The sequence below is a fragment of the Neopsephotus bourkii genome, unplaced genomic scaffold (genome assembly GCF_033783945.1).
Source record: "Neopsephotus bourkii isolate Nb327-2 ecotype Australia unplaced genomic scaffold, CSIRO-AGI_Nbou_v1 NB_911, whole genome shotgun sequence".
Lineage (NCBI taxonomy): Eukaryota > Metazoa > Chordata > Aves > Psittaciformes > Psittacidae > Neopsephotus > Neopsephotus bourkii.
The window spans coordinates 3,465,297-3,485,239 of NW_026901405.1; the positions used below are offsets into that span (position 1 = coordinate 3,465,297).

Consider the following 19,943-nt stretch of genomic DNA (forward strand, 5'->3'; position numbering starts at 1 on the left):
CAAAGTCAAGCCTTCTCAGAGTATTTTTTCTTTAGGTTTTTAAATATGATGTGCAAAAATAAACCAGCAAGAGAACATTTTTTAGTACTATGGCAACGTACAGCCAAATACACAATGTTAACAGTAATCAACAAAAAGTTCATCAACTACAGTTACACAACATTCTGGCTTTCTCCTTTGTCAGAAAGGAGCTATCTACTTCTTACAGGATCCTGCTCTGCACGATATCTGCATTCTGCTACTAGAGAAATTTTGACACCATGGATAGCAAAGCTAAACAGTATACAATGCAAATGGCATTCCTGTAAAATCTCTCCTGTTCTTCGTCACACTGTTGCTAGTATTTAAATAAAAGGAACATCAAAGTCTGATTTGAACACCTTCTCTTAATTTCAAGAAGAGTTAATTTAGATCCACAACTTTTACCACATTCCAGAACTGAACTCTCTAAGTAATTAAGTATCACAATAGCAGTAGGATGAAAAATCTAAACTACATCCCTATTTTTCCTTTGACCAAGTATTACCAATGTGCTGAATTGAGACCCCTGTGTCCTGAGAGAAGCAAGCAATCTGAATACATAAGATGAAATATCCAACTACAGATGACATTAAATGATCTATTATAGTCGTAGCACTCTTAAACTCCTGAATCTTTGTGTTATTTACACATCACGGTTAAATGTCATCCCAAATCAATTACCTTCATTAATGCTTTTGTGAGACATTAAAGTCTATATCTCAGCTATTTCAGTTCTTCATAGAAAAAAAAAGTCACTCTAAATACTCAGAAACACAAACTTCCTAACACCTGAAAATCAGTGAATACTCAGAAACACAAACTTCCTAACACCTGAAAACCAGTGAATCCAAAACGAAAATACATAATTTTTCCCTTCCAAAAAGGTAATACTTGAGAAGATACACGGATACATATTTTAGAAGACCTTCTTACTGAGCAAGAGACATGCCATGGAAGAATTTCTATCACTGTATTTGAGGTCTCATTAGATTTGTGCCTCAGTTTCCACATCCATTAAATTAAAGGGCTCCTTTAGTCAAAGTTAGCTAATCTGCTCTAATATTTATAAACTGTAGAGCATTATTTTTGTACACCACTTATGCACACGTTAACGGCCTATAGTGTGGGAAGTGTATTTTTTACATGTAAATTACTTGAGAGTGGATGAGGCACTCCATTCCACTCAGTCCAGCACCTCTTTCCATAATGCTGCTGATCTGACTGAGTGAGAGGTGGCAGATTTATTGATATGTATGCTTGCATTTTAAGAAAGACAAATATTAGTCAGGCTGGAGATCAGCTTCCAGATAATATGACTGTCAAGATAATATCCATCCCAACAATGCCAACAGCCACCCCTACAAGTTTTGGTTATTTTCAGATATATTCACATATATTTTCCAAGCAAAACTATCACATTTAGATGAATTAAACTGAAAACCTTAATTCAATTCTCAATACTCCTTCCCTTTTTTGTAACCAAGGTATTTAACAAAACCCAAAACCACAGCAAAAATTCACAGGCATAATGACAACAGTATGTTGCCCATCATGGGCATGCTTATTTAGAAGTAGCTGGACATGAATAAAGAATAATGTCAGGAAGAACTGAGTTGCCCCTTAAACGAAAATAATCCTCTGGCTATTTCAGTCAGGCAGCTGTGTATGCAGTAGGAAGTCTGACTCCCAAATATTACCATGACTCATCTCCTTTCCTTTTCTAATAGTAACGTTCTTTTCTAAGTGTAGTACTGACAAACCCTGCAGAAGCTGCAGTGCTATGTTAAATCCCCTTTTCCAAACCTGTAGATTTTAAACTGCAGTCACCCATTTATATCCATGAGGTTATCCAGCGTAACCGCTGTGGTTAGAAGGTTCCTTCACACAATCAGCAGACCTGTAAATTTCGCTACCTTTACTAACGCTAACATTTGAAATAACATGCAAAACGGTTAGATTATAAATAGAAAAGGTACAGCTGACTGTAGCCTGGCAATCTCACAACTCTCTGGAAACAGAGGAGTTAATCAGCACAGGCAGTTCAGAAAGCTTGCAGTGGAATACAGGACTGTACTGCAGCTGTGTGGAGCATACAGAAGGTGTGGCCCATGCTTTCTACATGCATATTTAAATACTTAAAATTATATAGCCGTAAGGTTATCATTAAAGAGTAACCCTACAGAGAAGAAGAATTACACAGCAAAACGAGGCCTAACGCATTTCTTCAAATAGAGAGCTGAGAAGAAAAGGAAAATCCCGGGTTACTCACGATTCTTTTCACCTCTCCACCTTGACCCCGCTTTTATCCTAGGTGCGACGTCCGCAGCAGCGGTTATGTCTACTAGCCCAAGCAGCAGCAGCAGTGACAGCAGAGCCATGGCAGGTAACAAAAAAATATAGATCACCTCTACCTGGAGTACTGATGAAGATGAATTAGAAGACTTTCCTTAGGAATGAATAATTGGAGCTACCAACATTTAGCAGAGGCAGAGGGAGATATAAAATATAATTCCTAATAGAAATGTTTATTAAAAAATTCCATTGCATTGCTTATTGCTTTTATCCAGGGCATGTAAAAACAGAAGAGTTGCAAAGGCTTCTCCCCAGCCAGGAGCCTCTGGCACTCAGATGAAAAAGAGACGCACTGACAGCTTTCTGTGGTCCCTCAGAAGCCACCAGCTCCTCACCTGCCTCTGCCACCTCTCAGCCCTTCCCAATGTTTATCAACATTCCCCACAGCACCCTAGCAGGGGACATAGCCAGGCTGAAACCGGAGGAGGTTTTTTTCTCTCACTTCCATATTCCACTGCAGTTTCACAGAGCTGATGACACAGAACATTTTAATGTTGACACTCAAAACTCATTACATTTATCAATGGGTGCAAGAAAACAGCTCGCAAAGCTTCCACCCCTACCCACCAAGGGGGGCAAGAGAAGGAAGGAAAAATGATGTCTCTAGGATGAGAAAGAAAGGTTTAAAAAAAGAAACTTTTCTTTTTTTTAGCTGTTCAGTAACTCTAAATCTTATTCAGCATAAACATCTTCTATTTCTAGGGAAAATAACACAAACAATACCACCTCCTACCCAGTTTTCTGTCAGCAGATGCTGCATAAATGGAACAGTCCCTGCCCAGCAAGAGAAGTTCTGAGAATTCATGTACCCCACCTGTGTTACTTAACAAACCTTCTTCACCCTGCAGCCCAACAGCCTCTGGACAGTGCAAGCAGGCTCCAGTGCTTGCAGCATTAACAGCAGTATTGCTGGAAGCTATTTAACCCTGTAGCTATCAGAGCCAAATTTCCTGTGGCAACCAAAAGACTCTCAAGGTAAAAAAGTAGCAAAATTATCTGCTAGCCCTTTTATCACAGTTATGAAACCATGCTACACGACCTGTGGAGGCCCAGGAAAGCTTCAGCCTGAGAGCGGAAAATCACTATAATGCAACCAGGGTGCTTTTCACTTACGGTGAAGGAGGGCTTTATTGTGGATAAACTTTGCATTTATAGTCAATAAAAGAAACTGCAAAATGTCTAGTTCTTTAGCATTGGAAGCATCAGCCTCAGAAATACTTACAATTGTTATTTACTTATACAACACTAAAACTTATTTTCTTAATAGAAAAGCAATGAATTAGCTACAAGTGGATCATCTGCCTCACACATCACACTTTCGCTGTTGCGTAGATGCTATAGCTATAACTGAGCTTTTTTTAATAAAGTACCAGAATAATCTTTTCAATACAATTTCAAGTACCAAGAAAGGAGAGACAAAGTAAGTTATTCTACTCTTAATAATGATACTATTAATTTAGAATCATAGAATCATAGGATGTTTTGGGTTGGAAGGGCTCTTCAAGATCCTCTAGTTCCATTCCCCCTGCCATGAGCACGGACACCTTTCACTAGACAAGGTTGCTTCAAGACCCAGACGGGTTCTATAGTGTTCACAGACACTGCTCTTTTTTAATTTTGAGCTCAAAATGATTAATGCTATTGAAATACTCCTCAGTGACCAGTTAAGGCATGACTACCTGAAGCCATTCATTTCTAGGCATTCAGTGATAAGTTCTCAAAAGAGGCCATGAGCAATTTTTTCACCTAGAGATCACATACTGCAGATGGCCACAGAGATACTGTATCAGGAACTTTTCCATGACTGTTAAAGTAGTTATCCAGGAGGCCTTAAAAAGGAATACTCTGTTTCTCCATTTGGACCAGTTGGAGAAATTAGGAAAGGAGATGTGCTCTTAATTCAGTTTGGGCTAACTACTCAGTGCAAGAGGTGAAGTATTTACAACGCGAGACATCAGCAACCAGTGATCTGCCAAATCTCTTGCAGGGTATGCATTAGAAGCAGCCTTTGGTTTTGTTCTGACCCCAGCAGCCCCTGTGCAGCTCTACCCCCTGTGCCGGTGACCAGGATGAGGTGGTTTCCACATATGGATGCAATACTATGTCTGGGCAGGGAGAGGGTCACTACATCCTCGTCTCAGTGGAATTTACTGATGAACAGGTTTAATTTCTTTATGATCATTTTATTTTATTCTGCATGACTCTGATTTATGGGCTGAAGAATAATGGAGCATCACTACTATACTTGCCATTGGGCCCTTGCCCCATAACAAAAATAACTCCTGTGGTAACATAGAGTGTTAAAATAAATGGTTTGGGATTTCATATTGTCTTTTTTTAAAGCACATTTTAACAGTATGTCCTTCATCATCTGAATTCATACTGAGAAAGCGTGTCAGTACTTGGTCTCTAAAGATGACTCATCATGATGCTGGCAATATAAGACACCTGAAAGTACCAAATTCCTCATTGCACCAAAACACAGCAAAGGAAAAGACCTCGGTTAATACAAAGTGGTTCTTTAGGTTCATGTTAGCAGTAAGGCAAAATGGTATAGTTTCCTCTGAACACTGAAAATGCCTTTTCAAATGACAGCTGCAGTTTTGAGCCCCAAAACCAAAAGGCTTTGTGATCTTACAGTTGGCAGCATACTGTCTGAATGACAGAAGATAAAGATTTTCAAAGGAAAAAAAACACTAAGCATGGAATTCCAGTGCGAGAAAAACGTATCTGAGTCAAAAACTGAAGCTGCCTCAAAGAAACCCCTGTCTTGTAGTTAATGCTTGTTATCCTTTATTTGGTCCCAGACCCAAACCTCACTGAGCTTTGTGCTCTGCAAAAGTAAACTGGTGCATGAGATTGCTGTTTCAGCAGATGTCTGCTAAGCTCTCAAGCCACACAGTTGTTTTGTCTAGTACTCAATCTTACAGAGTTAATGGAAAGATTCAGAACTGTAGGCCAGATGACTTTTTATCTTACAAGACTAATGGAAGGGTACCTTTGCAGACACAAAACCTGCATAGACATTTTTGCACAGGTTGCATCCATTTATCCTGCCACAGGGGAAGGAGCTGCTGCCTTCAGGAAAGCTATCCCATATCCTGATAGGTGTGAAGGGACGCCCAAACCAGCATCTCTTAAGTGAGCATTTTTCTTTTCATTCACACCACAAATGCAATCAGACAGGGAAAACCTGGACCAAAATGACGTATCTGTCAGCTTGTTTGAGTGCCTCATGCATGGTGTTGCTAGTTAGCAGGATAGTAGACAATTACTGCCATAGAAGCAATGCCAGCCCACTGCCTTCCCCACTGGAGTCATAGCAAATAAAACCAAACTGATTAAGCATTCAGAAGTGTGAAGCCCAATAAAAGGTGGCTTGTTCCTATGTGATTCAGTGTTTTATAGCTCATTTAACTAGTTTCAGTTTCTGCTGTATAATTCCTGCTCATATGAGTGCCTTAGCAATTTTAAAGCTTATTCAAAAGCAATGTAATTAATTCTGGAATTAGCTATGTGGACAACTTTTTAAGAGATGCAGTAGACCATTTGACGATGTTACACCAAGACTAGATGCCTTCCTGACTTTCACGTTGCAGCTCAGTCAGAAGTTAAGGATGGGAAGATAAAACTACAAAATGAATTTACAGTCTGTGCTATGCTAATTTTATTTAGTTTTAATATATGTCAGTCTCTAAAATCTTCAGATATATATAAACCCTTTTCTCTTCAGCTCTCATTATCCCCCAGCCTTTTAATTTTTGTTTTAATGTGTCATAGGTAAAAGTCTCTAGCAATTTACTGCACAGTTCTTTCCTTGGATCAGATATCTTCCACAGAGCTTTTTATCTATAAAGAGCAGATCTTTTCCTAAAGTTCTCTGTCCCTTCATTAGAGACTGCACCTTTACCTTCTTCTAAAGGGTAGCGAGCTCTCCACAGCATCTTAGCATGGCCGTCCAGGAACACTTCAAAACAACTTTCCTCTGCTCATGGATACCTAGTTCATGGAGACATGATGAAAGCTACAGCCTCTCTGACTGGAAGCCTGCAAGGCCATGAGGTCAGCCTTCTCTATGTGTGCAGAAGTCCTTCTCCATTCTCCTCAAAGCCAAAGCCACTTCCTCACACAGGGACCTCTGTGTTGCCTCTTCTGAAGAGCCCACTCCTGATTGTGTTGGAAATTGATGATCTGGGAAAACTTCTACTGTTTTTTTTCCCACAGTGGTCACATACTGCTTCAGAGCTGAAAGAGGACAGACTGACAAGGAAGAGACTGTCCACATAGCACGGGCTCATGAATCATCCTCTCCTGAAAATCACACTAGGGCTGGGTCAGTTCATAAGTAAGGGAATCTATGGCTCTCTCTGTCCTATCATGGAGGGTAATGAGCTGCTTTTTAGGGTCCTTGATTTTAAGGCATCTTTATCAAGTTTGTAAAACAAAGCAGGTCTCTATTTCTGCAGTAAAAGCCATGCTTAAACCACTGCCACATACAGTTCCTGCGTTGCCTTTGAAGCATTTTTGCAACAGTCTCCCATCTTAGAAGAAAGACTAAATCTGGTGACTGTCAGAGGGCCTCTACGAGGCAGTCATACAGAGACTTTAAGTCATGACAGGACGACAGATACGGAACTCATTAAAGCTAGAAATTAGCCAGGTTTTATTTTGCAGCCCCTATGACTGTAACAACTCTGGGGAGATGCACTCAGACGTGGCAACGTGTGCCATGAAAACACTGTGATTCTGAGAAGCAAAGGGCACAATCACATAATCCAGCAGTGTGGGGGGGTCCAGACCTACACCATTTTACCTCTGCAAGTTTGGGGAAATGGAAACATTCCCAGATCAGCTTGATAGGGTTTGGTTTTTTTTTTCTGTAATATACAACTATTAAATACATCAACCAAACAAGGGATCCTGAGATTCAGACTTTACGTAGATCATGGAGGGTACAAAACATACCTTCTTTTTTTTAATCATCCAAATGCATACCCTCCAACAAAACCTGCAAATTTTACTGTTCTACCAATGTATCCTTTACTTTTTCTGTTTACTTATTGAATACTAACAGTGCGCTCAGTGCTGTACAGTCACATAAATTCACATTATCTCTCCCCCAAAGACTTCATGGTCTAGCACAACTTTGCTTTGAAAGTTGTCACTTATATGAGCCCACATGCTCATTTCCTAATTTCTTCACTTTTTAGCATTTAAATTCTCAAACATAACATTATACATTTTGCTTACAGATTTCAAGTTCTTGCTGGTAGAAGAAAAAAAAAAACGTGCTGTATAAATAGGTATACATGTACAAATCTTTAAGTGCATGTACGTGCGTGTATATACATATACATGTTCTTGCTACTAAATCACAAACACATACACTTTCAAATTGTGCAGCAAGAGCTGTACAATAAATAATCAGTTTTGTTATACATTATGCAATATTGATTCAAGTTACTTTTGAGTAAACCAATCTTGGTTTGGGTCAACCAACCTTACACATATACTCAGTTACTGTACACAACATGGAATAAAGTTCCTTTTAATGAATATTTGAAAAGATGTTATCTGGGTTTTGAGAGGAAAAAAGTAATTTTTCTTCCCCACGTGCCTTAATATTTTGCCATCTATTCTCATGCCCTCAAGGTAACACATGCTTGGGGTTTTTGGGGCTGTTTTGGGGGGATTTTTAAGTGCAAGGGTCTGTGGCTATCAACTACAAAAGGTACTTCAAAACACATACAGAGATCAAAGAATATTACGGGATTTACTTTTTTCCATCTGGCTGCAGAAGAACAGGCATCAAACAAAGTCTGTAAAGCTAAGTCAGTAACTACCATGTCTTTTACAAGAAATTCCACACGCTAGTGTGTGGCCTAGCTAGTATGAGAAATAAAGGATTCTGACTTAATTTTTTCTTTATTTCATGACATATTTTTTTCTCTTTGTTTGCAAAAGGCACTTTAAGCCCATTAGGAAGTAAATGAGAGAAAAACTTATCCATAAATGTGTAACAGAGAAGGGGGGTTGTTCTTTTCATTAAGAATGCAAAGAAAGTTCCTATGAGATATCCCCAGACTTGCACTCAGGAAAAAAAAGATCTGCCTTCCTAAGCAACCTAGACATTTCAGGCATTGTAACCAGCTAAAGTCTACATGAAGAAACACTTCTTAAGGGCTGATATTTGAGCTGGCAGTGGCTAACATATCCCTAATACCATGGCATCCCTGAAGAGTTCATGCATTTATGATCACTATTTAAAAAAGAAGGAAAAAGTAGCCAAATGGCTAAGGACCAGAACAGCAGGTCACTTCAGCCCCAGCTGAGCCAGGTTATCTGAGTGATGCTGTTAAACAAACATGTCAGGTTCCTTCCTGTACCTTCTCCTTCTACAGCCACAAATAGCTTCTATTCAATACGAAATTACATTTTTAAAACCAAAAAGTACTAGCAGACTCTGAATCCCATCACAGCATTAGTAAAGAAAGCACGACTTTCACAAAAGCATCACATCTCAGTATCTCTTCTTAGCTCTGGCACTAAATCAGCAAAAAACCCCAGTACATCTCAAGAGCTCTCAAGATTCTTACACTATAGCACTTCAGTCTTTCAAATGCACTCTGTCATTTACTGTTCTGACCCCAACCCAGAAGCCATAGCATGCCTTCTTAGAATGATTATTTAGAATTTTCATGTGTGGTTGTACAAGTAACAGATCTACACAGTTCTATGTGAACTGGTATTTCAGCATAGCCAGTGTTTTATGTTAGCATAAATGAGAAGCCATATGAGACTACTTCAAGAATGATTCCCAGATCATGTTGATAGTAAAATTTTATAAGATAATGTTGATGCTTTTAACATCAAACTTACGGATTAAACATGTCCCAAACACATTTAATGTATGCAAGTCATTTGTCATTATCTGTTCTAACAAACTGGCAATATTTATCCTATTAATTCAGGCAAATGTAGGAGTGTTTACTGAGTGGTGGAGAATTATAAGAGTATGGTCAGACAAGAATAAACACAAGAAAACTAAAATGAATATTGTTTAATGTAAAAATATGCCATCCTACTCAGCTCTCAAAATAAACTGCTAAACTGTGGTCGGCCTTCTGGTTTCAAAAAATTATTGTTAGGTTAATCTGTCAGGCCTAATTTGCATTTCTATATTTACTTTTTTTTTCTCACACATTTAAAATATAACATTAGTGGGTTTCAAGAAAGCATTCAGTAAAGATCTGGACATGTGATTGTGAGATCAAAGCCAAGGCTTGTCACATCTTTTCTTCGTTATTATTTATGCTTTTAAAATTTCTCCCCTTTTTGCAGTTGCTTTTCACTGAAACCTGATTTTCCTTTCCTCCTCGGTCCAACATCTTCATTCTCCATCTTACTGTACTACTCTCTTTTTTCCCCACTATTCCCTTCGCTTATTGTTCCTCACCTCCTTCTTCTGTATCTCCTGTTAACCAACCCCTACTCAGTGATGTGGTACCTCATGGAAGAGAGTGAACAAGAGGTAGCTGGGCTGACAACTGTGCCAACACAAGTGAATAACTGTTGCTGAGAAACTAAGGAGAGGGCGGCATTACCTCAGCAGCTAATTTTGGGTGGATGACATGAGACAAAGATGAGATAAACCTTGTACACTAGCCCTGTTCTGAATTTCAGCTCAAAAAGCTAGAAACTTGGGCCAGGCTTCCAAGAATATTAAACCCCAAGAAATTTACCGCAGAAGATGGAGACATTCCTGGTATTCATTCTGTTCATTTAAGGAAATAAATTGCTTTTTACAAATGTTTGCTGAATGAGGCGTGATGCTGGAATACAAAATCAACTAATTTTTCCTGGGGTGAGTGGCACCAAAAGCATGGTATCAAATGGGTAGAGAAGAGAAACTATGACAAAATTTACAAATGCAGGGATAAGAGTCTGGATGCACTTTTTCTGCATCTGCTAACACTATTCCAACTTAACTTGCAACACAGGGAAGGTGTTACACTGTCTTTATCCAAGAAGGTGAGGACATTTTTCTGCAGTGCTTCCACATTGATGTTCAGAACAAGAATGAAGGTCAGTGCCCCACAGCCTAATATAAAAAATATCCCAACTGGAAGAGAACTTTAACAGGCAGTTGCACTGGTCTTAATGAATTGGTTTTAATAATAATAATAATAATAATAATAATAAACTAAAACCAAACTCCACAGCTTTTTTGCTTTTTTTCCCATCTTATCCGAGACACTGTAATTCTTTAATGTTGGATTTTATTATTAGGAGAGTAAGTAACTTATAATTCCTTTAACAATGATATGACTTGTGACACAAATGGTACAAATAATTCACTGATTGTGGCAGAACTACAGCAAAGTGTGAGCATCTGGCCTCCTCTGCTTTGATCAATGTGTTCAAAGCCTACTTGAGAAAGATGGATGTTCATTCCTATTAAGGGAACAATGGGAACAGGTTTTCAGTGTATCCAGAGAGAGGCCGTAATACAATTTTTCAGCAGTCAATGGAAGTTAGTGGTCCAACTTCTATCTGTGCCTTTGAAAATCTCCCCAGTGAGATTCTTTGGGTAAATTAGAGCTACAGGGTAATCTCCTAAATTGGAACAGAATCAATATGCTAAACGAAAACATTTACCTTAAACTTTAATTTAAGCCCTGAGCTGACGGAATTAAAAATGTCATATCCTTAATAGATATATGGAAATAAAGTCTCATCAGTAGATGGCATGTCATAAAGAGCATGGGGATAAAATTACCATCTAAAATCTCATGCCAGCTCTACATCCAAGTGAAATGTAATATAAACATGGTTTTCTATGGGTGGGATATAGATACTCAGAACACAGGCCACTGTGCCTGGCCTTGTTCATATATCAAACTAAAATCCACTTTCTGAACTGATTCAGGGCAGCACTTCCAAGTTTCGTGTTCTTCTACTGTACACAGATGTGTTAACGGAAATCAGCTCGACAGAAGTATGTGTTTTCTAATGAGTTCCATACTTTCTAATATAGAAAATCACCAGTATAATATGCTGGTGTTTAGAATGATATCATAATAGCTAAGACACAGGATAGTAAGTATTCCTAAGTATATGAGGTACTTGAAATTAATAACTTCAGTAATAAAATCAATACTTTTTTTCTAGTGTTTAGTAACTACTTCCAATATAAACTCCAACTCAATTAGTGCACAGAAGCTATTGTAATCTGTTAGATTAAATTTCTTACATGCCACTGCAAGGCTTGCTTAAGATTTGGATTCATGTTATCATTTTTATCTATGATAAAAAAGCTCGTAATTTTGGGAAATCATCAGAACTATGCACGTGAAATAACTGGAAACATCTAAGTGACTGTTTTAAAGATTATCAAATCACATTTCAGAGACATTTAATCCTGATCAATGCCCATAAATGAAATGAAAAATGCCCATAAAATGCAAATGCACCTTTCATTTATTAATAAGGGTTTTATATGAGAATGAAAAATTGTACATTGAAGTGAAAGATGTGTTTTTAACAAAACTGGTGTGGCTGTAATAATCAATTTCTCCTTACTAATACCAGGACGAAACTTGGCTAAATTATGCTATGGAAAAGATGAATTTGAGAGGCGGTATAGTAACATAATTTGCCAGCAGGCTTTTTTTACAGATAAGATGGATAGTTTATGTGTAACACCAAAATAAGTAATAAACGTAAAAAAAAACAACTTTAGTATGAGAAGATGAAAGACTGATAATCATATTTTCTCATGAAATGGAAATGATGGGCATCACTTTTTAGAGGTTTCAGTGCTGACAGGTATTGTTTTCTACAGAAATCCTGGTTTTTCTCCAGTTACTAAGTGTAATCTATTCTTATTTTCCTTTTTTCTCTCTTCCCCCTGATTGTTTGATTTTCTGTGTTAGCTAAGTTAACACATTTGCTTCTCACTTACATGCAGACCAGTTGTTTGAGACTTTTCACAGATTTCTGCTCTGTTGACAGCTATTCTAGGTGTATTCAGAGCTATTTTAAAGATGAAAGCTGTTAACATGACTTTCTCAGACAGGCCAGTTAAGACAATAGTTTTATGAGTCAGTAAAAAAAATCAATCTTTAAAAAGTTAAAAATCCTCCTTTTGTTGTATTTTGATATGATATTATCAGTCATGGAATTACTGTTAGCTTCCTAGATAAAAGACTAATTTTCAAGCATAAGAATTATATTCGTGTTATTAGCATAAATGAAAGTATGTATGCATCTGCTATGGTATAACATGGAAGGTTTTTGCAAAAAGTAAAAATTCACCTGTAAAACTTACTGTCTTTGCATAGAGTTCATTTGCCCTTCAGAGTTAACAGGGAAACTGTAGTCTGCAAAAACAAAACCTATAGAAGTGTGCAGTGTGACAGCCTGCCTGTGCCTTGCACAGAAGGTACTACAGTCTTCTCAAACTGAAGACTTGACATTAACAAAAATAAAGACCAAAAGTGCCATGAAGGAGGTGAACAAGTGCACAATGTGAATGACAGTCCTTGGGCTGGGTATGCACCCACACAGGCTCCAGGCTGACATGTAGCAGTGGACAGTGATGGAAGCTCATCCTGGAAACAGCCTGCATATGTTTTTTTTGTGGAGCCCTGGATGTAGGTGATAGTGTTCCTGGCTGACTCCAACTCTGCATTTCCTTCTCACTGCTTCAGAGTGATGCAATTTGGCTCAAAATATCTAATACAAACCCAGAGCATTGGTTCAAAGTTATTTTTTTTTATTTTAGGTATACTCAATAAACACTGTGTAAATCAATCTCAGCTTTGCTGCACAGGTACACCTGTAACATTCACATTAGTTTTGGAGTGAACCTCTGCCTCTAAAAGCACTTTTTTCTCCTACTATCTTCCAAGACCTATGCTATGCAGTGGGATTTTATTAATTAAATTTAAAAATCCCCCATAAAAATGAAGGCAAAAAAAAGCCACAGTCAACTCCGATATAAACAAACTCTGCAGAAATTAAAAGCATTTGGTTCACAAACCTCAGGGCAGATTTTGATCCCACATAAATCACTATGGCATCTGGAAACAAGGAAAGAAGGGAGAGAGAACCCTATAAGAACAACACAGAGCTCTTCCCTTTGCTTTGCTCACACTTGCTTTCACTCTCACATCTTCTTTCTCATTTTCTCTTCCTCTCCGTCCTCTACACTTCTTCACATAACACACAGGTAACTGGACAGCTCAGACAAATCACATGGCATAACTTCGATTCACACTCAGAGGACCTTTTTACAGTAAGAATCCTTCTCAATCGAATTAACAAACCCATCCCCTTCATTTTCACTTTCTAGGGATGCTTTAACAATTTGTTCTTTTCCTCTCTTTGGAGCAGTTCAAGTCCTTTACATGGCTATATATACAGACTTACATATATATATATATATACACACACACACACAAAATGTATATTAGGATATGTATTTACTAGCTGTTTATAGCGAGGAATTACATGGAGAATAAAGTGAAGTAAATACCTAACATTTTGTTTTGCAAGGTGACAGCTTCTCCTCTAACTAGCTGCTACACTTCGTAGCAGGCACTGTAAGGCCCCCTGTGGATCCATTACCATTTATCTGTAATTTAGCTTATTAGCCTTAACACTACATGACATTATACTCTGCTTATAGCATATGCTGCAGTTTCACTCCGTGAGGCCCATTTACTGAATCTTGAAGTGTTAGCGCACAGCAAAACTGTGCAGTGTATACACAGAAATCCCTAGAGTAACTTTATATTTGTAATGCACATTGCTGCTTGATTTGTTTGAATTAGATACATTTAAAATTCATAATTCTGAGATAAATGTAATTGCTTCATACATTGCCATGCTTACAGTGCTCATTATGTAATGCAATGTAGACCAGAATGTAGGAACTGTAACTTGCTATGCCACCATTTAGAAAATGATATGAGAGACAAAAAACCCTGAACAAACAAACAAAATGCCTGAAAGAAGAAGCAAGAAGAAGAAACTATTTTTTTCTCAAAATCAAGCAGGAGTTATAACCAAAGCACAACTTACTCAGTACTTTACAGAGTAATGAAACAGTCTATTAAATTTGCAGCTTGTCTGAACTTTATTTCATGACTAAAGTCTGGAAAGCAATCAGTTCAGAAAACTGTTCTTTTAAAACACCTTTTGATGTTTTGCTTAATAAAATGAGGACCGTAGATGTTACTGTAGTAACTGTTGTTAAAGCAAACACTAGTATACTATAAATGGTACTGATATATCCAGATTAATTTTAAACAGCAGAATTTTAACAGGAAGAAAAACAATTTTCATTGGTATTGGATTTAAATAATCAAATAAATCTAAAAACTCTGGACCCAAATTATATAGCCAGCTGAAATGAAGCCTATGAAAAGTGACTGTAGATATTATGAATATCATTAGACATATTTAACATGAAACATCTTTTGATGCTACAGTGCAGAGATGTGAAAGGCTTAAGGGACACCTTTTAAATCCTTTGCTATCAAATACAGACATAGATCTGTAAGTTCAAATTCCAAAGATAAGGATTCACCAGACCTATAAATATTCCTTTGCTATACTTTTTTTTTCTTGTGCAACACAGAAGAACCCATTAATTAGCTTTTGCAAAGTATTGATTTAGACCTCTGGATAAAAATTGTTCCAGGATAGAAGCATGTGCTTCTATCATGTTGATATATAACACCATACGTTGATGAATAAATATTGGGCCTTGAATTAACTTATAAAGTTCTCCATCAGCATTTTTGAACTGTAGCGCATTTTTCATTTTTATTGCCAAACCACACTTCATTAGAATAAAAGCCTAGCTTATACATAGCCAAATGGTACAGATTTGTCAAATAGAACATGCGCTTGGAAACAGTCAACCATATTCACCATTCTTGAAGTGGAGAGGTAATGGATCTTAAATTTTCCAGAGTGCTTATGAATAGCTTCAGGGGCTGAATCCTTTATTCTGTATTTTGGTGCTAGCAGATGATTCCTTCAAAACCACCCTCCCAGTCTTACTCTAGAAATAGTACTCCATGCAAGATTTCTGGTTCTGCCAGCAAGACACCCAGACTTTCTTAATTTTGCTTGAATCTTAAGAATTTCTCCAATTTCTCATGAAAAAAAAAGCATGAGAACATGTTATTCCTTCAAGCACAGAGAAGGGAACTATAGAGAAGAAAATCATAAGGCAGAATTTGAAATGTAAAAAGGTAAGAAGGATTAATGAAGAATAAAGAAAAGTTGCAATACTATAATTAAAAGGAAAATGATAAAGAAAATAACTGAAAGTCAGTAGGACAAAAAAAAAGATTCCTTCTTGGTCAGCTTTTTGTCAGGCACTTTTGCTCGAGCTGTGAAGCTGATGAAGTATTCCAAATAGTCTTCAGCAAAAAAATGAGGAAATGGGAGTTCTGAAAGCCAAGAAACTTTGAATATAATATCACAATGACTTTCTAAACCAAGTTCCTCACATAAAAAAGTGATCTCCAGTCCAGCGAGACCAGTTGCAGTGTGCTTACCAGTTCTGTCTGAACATCTCTTTTTAATTTACAAGATGGTTAAAAAATATTAAAGCTAAAATCACATGATTTTTTGCTATTTCCAATTTAAATACCCGAAGAATCATCTGCTCAAAACCTGTTTACTTTTGTGCATTTAATTTGCCAGAAACTCATAAGGTAAAATTTATTGTTTAGTACCCTTTTCACGAGAATTCTTTTAAATAGAATTGGTAGACGTTATATACCAGAACTTCTTTCTGAAATAGGCTATATGACTATAATTATAGTAGTCTATAATTAAACATAATATAAAATAGAAGTAATTTACAATAGCCTATCTAATGCTTGTCACCTTATTTACCAAGAAACTATAAAAAGCAGCATTATTTACTCAAAACAATGATATAATTGCTTAGACATTGGTCTTCGCAAGTAAAGCAGAGTGTATACGTATAAATACTTTATTCGCTATATGGCAGATAGACTACATTTAGTTTATTTCAGTCTTTCAACTATCTTGTGTGTTGTACAAAACGGCAGTCCAGATCATTCAGCATCAGTGTAGTAAAGTTTTTTATCACTGACTCTGAGACCTCATTCTACATTTTGCTCTGAGAAATTTTTACATATATAGCTTGCAGGTTTGTTCTTTGAAAAGATTAGATGTGATACACTGAAACTATTTTCATTCCTGAATTTGCAATCTCATCTTAATTATGTAATAGAATACTTACCAATTAGAAATGATAATGCTTGCAAAGCTTGAACATTTTCATTTTTACTGTGTAAAATTATTAGGCTCTTATACTCAGTATGTATTGAACAAGGTATGTTATTGCAGCTAATTAATACCATCTTTTGCTGTACAATGCATCTCTCCAGTTTTAGTTTTAATAGAATACCATATATGTCGAACAATGTCACTTCAGGCTAATTCTACTCATTTTTGCTCCAGCCACACAGTGGAGGTTGGGCCATCCACCTCCTGGAAAATGAGAACACAGCAGCAAGTCTTCAATTAGCCATGGGGGCTGCTCCTAGCCCCATAAACAGAAAAATAAAACCAGATGTCAGAGATCTGCAGCAGAGATTTGAGGATATCTTGTGACTCACAAGCACATAATAAAACTCCAATGAAATTTTTAGATGAGGTAGTAAGATTTAAATATCACAAAATGCTCTCATGGAGTTTTAAGTTATTTCTACCACATACAATGCAAAAAATCAATACTATTCCAAGGGTTTTTTCTCCCTCATTGTCTCTAAATTAAGGAAATTGGAGAGTTATAAGGTCATAATACAACTTGTACTTCAAAGAGAATGATTCAAAATAAGATATGCCACACTTCCAACACTATGAAACCAGGTTGAAGTTATTTTTCTGTTGAATAAAATTCTGTTTAGTTTCAACTTATCTTCTATTGCTTAAAAGATATTAAACAAACAGTCTGAAAGCAGAGGCTCTACAATCAAAATGGTGCAAAGCTCTGAAGCCCCACACATATGAATTGATTATGTAGCCGAACCCCAATAATATCCTTACAGAACACTATGCCCTTAGAGGCAATTTAGCCACATGGAGGTCAATGGAAATTTTTCCATTGGCTCATATAGAATTTAGACAAAATCTTTGTGGAAAAAAAGTATCAGTTTCTCTAAAAAGACCTTTAAATTGGATGAGTGGGGAAAGACACAAAGCACTGATCTCCTCAGAAATCATTAAATCCAGAAAATATTCATGCAATAAAAAACCCAGCTAACATTGACATGTTAATATCAAAATATGATATAATGCTATCAAAATCCTAAAATAGAGTATTTCTTCCCTCAAGGAATAAAACATAAACTTGCTTTGACCAACTTAAGCAATGTCTAAAAATGAAAATGTTATTTATTTTAAAGTTTAAATTGTTCCAGTTTTAATAAGGACTGTTGGAGGTTGATGTAACCTCTACTCACTTTAGAAAGGCCTAATAAAGAATCAAGCACTTAAAGCTTGTGTGATGAAATTTATAAAATAATGTTTAATAATTTAGTATTTGTTAAATTCATTTTCTGTATTCTAGAAGAATCATAGACAGCTGCAATAGCATAGAAAGGATTACAGTAGATTACTAAATGTGCTAAAGTGGTTTTCTCTTACATTGAATAAGACATTCTTATCCTACTTTTTTCATTAACATGCATTCTAAGGAAAAAAGATACAGCTTTTAAAAATATAATTGTTAGGCATATTTCACTAGATCATCCTACTGAAATTTTCTATATGACCCATCTACAATTAAAGAGAACTTAATATTGATGTAATTTACAATAGCACATCTAATGTCTTTGTATACCAAGAAAGTTTTAAAAGCAATATTATTTACTTAAAATTCAATCTGATTTACTGGGGTGTTTAATTACTTTTTTTCAGCAGAAAACTCATCCATGGTTCTGGTTACTCCTCCTCCTCTGACTAATTTAATAAAGGAGGATGTGTTACAGTCCTCATTGCTCCTAAAGCATTTGCTTTTCTAATTCTAATGGAGGTTTACAATGAACAATACACTAAGTAAACACATTCGTAGTCATCATGGCTTGACTTTGAACGAAGATTTGGGAAGGGCTTTACCCATGCTTACTACAAGCGCGCTGATGACTAAGAAGGCCAATGTGGGATAGGCAAATCTGACTACAAAAAGCACAGCAGAAGGTCTCCTTGGGTGGTACAGGTGGGGCGCGATTCTTTCTACGTTGTCTTTTCTCCTCGAGACTAGTTCTTCGTGAGCTTTCAAAGGAGTCAACGGCATTATGTATGGTGTGCCTCCAAGTCTCCCTATTGGAGGCGAAGATGGACCACTGATGGTAGTCAATATGGCCAAGGCTAAGGTATTGCTTCAGGGAGTCCTTATATCTCTTCTTATTGCCTTTGAAGTTTGAGTTCTGTTTCATTAAAAATTCTACAATTTTACCCTTACACATGATACTTTTAGGACGTGAGACTTAAGTGAACTAATTTGCACAGCAGAGCCAGCAGATACATACATAACAATGCTTCTTCTCAATATTTTTAGTGTATGTCCTGTAGCAAATAATCAGAAATTTCTCTCCAGAAACAAGGATAAGCATATACATATGCCCACAGATAGTCCTTAAGGTATTATAAGTGGAAACTTCAGGTGGATTGATACTGTCAGTCCTGAAAAAAATCTCAGATCTCACAAAGCACCTACTATAAAATTTAGTGTTAAAAAAAAAAAAAGAAAAAAAGAAATAAAAGTCTTGAAAATGTCCTATAGATAGAATTACCTTATAGAAGAAAATTTCTTTTTTCACTATAACTCACAGGGTACAGAAGATAAAATGGTAAGGGTGATAGTAAAGTGGTAAAAGCATAGCTGATAAAAAGAGAGCTGATCTCTTTCAAATTGCCCCATCCCATAAATTCAGTCAGGACAAATGAGGTTTTGAACTGATAAATCACAGAAGTCAGGAATGTCAAAACTGTACTTTCTAAGAGTTTGTTAGGAAATATAACTAGTATTGAAACTAATCTTTGTGCTCTCCAGAAATTACATTACAACATACAGCTCATAGAGTAAATTAGTTAATATCTGTTCATAGAAAGCAGAAGTATCTCTTTTTGAGTCATTCATCAGCTTTAGATAAGAGAAAAGCCCAATAAATGTATTTTTGAGGGAAGATGGGTCACTACTGGGAAGCTTATCCATTTATTTCCCATGATCTTCATCCATCTCTTCTGCCTGACAACTAAACCAAAAATGAATCAGATCACAGATGTTACAATTTACAGTCCATTCTTTCAGTATGCAAGTGTACTGTGAGCAGTTTTGTAGCTGCTTGACATGCAGCTTATTCAGCTTCACAAGGTCAGAAAGATAAGGGTAGCATCTACTTTGCCATGGTTGTCATGTCTTGTTTCCAGGTCAGCAAGGAGGAAACTCCACAGATTGCTTTTGGTCAGTCATCTTCACTCAGTCACTCACATCAGCCAAATTCAGGTCTGAG

The 19,943-nt window shown here is 36.8% G+C and overlaps 1 protein-coding gene across 7 annotated transcripts in view; it reads right to left on the reverse strand.

Annotated features, from left to right (window-relative positions):
• Positions 1-19,943, reverse strand: part of ROBO1 (roundabout guidance receptor 1) — a 696,828-nt gene that overhangs the window by 503,968 nt on the left and 172,917 nt on the right. The window contains exon 1 of one of the 7 annotated variants that reach the window (XM_061357730.1): positions 2,291-2,616. The exons of the other annotated variants lie outside the window; for them this stretch is intronic. Coding sequence (XP_061213714.1) covers positions 2,291-2,399 — 109 coding nt within the window. The 5' untranslated portion in view covers positions 2,400-2,616. Of the gene's footprint in view, positions 1-2,290; positions 2,617-19,943 lie in introns of those variants that run through there. 7 annotated transcript variants of the gene reach the window in all.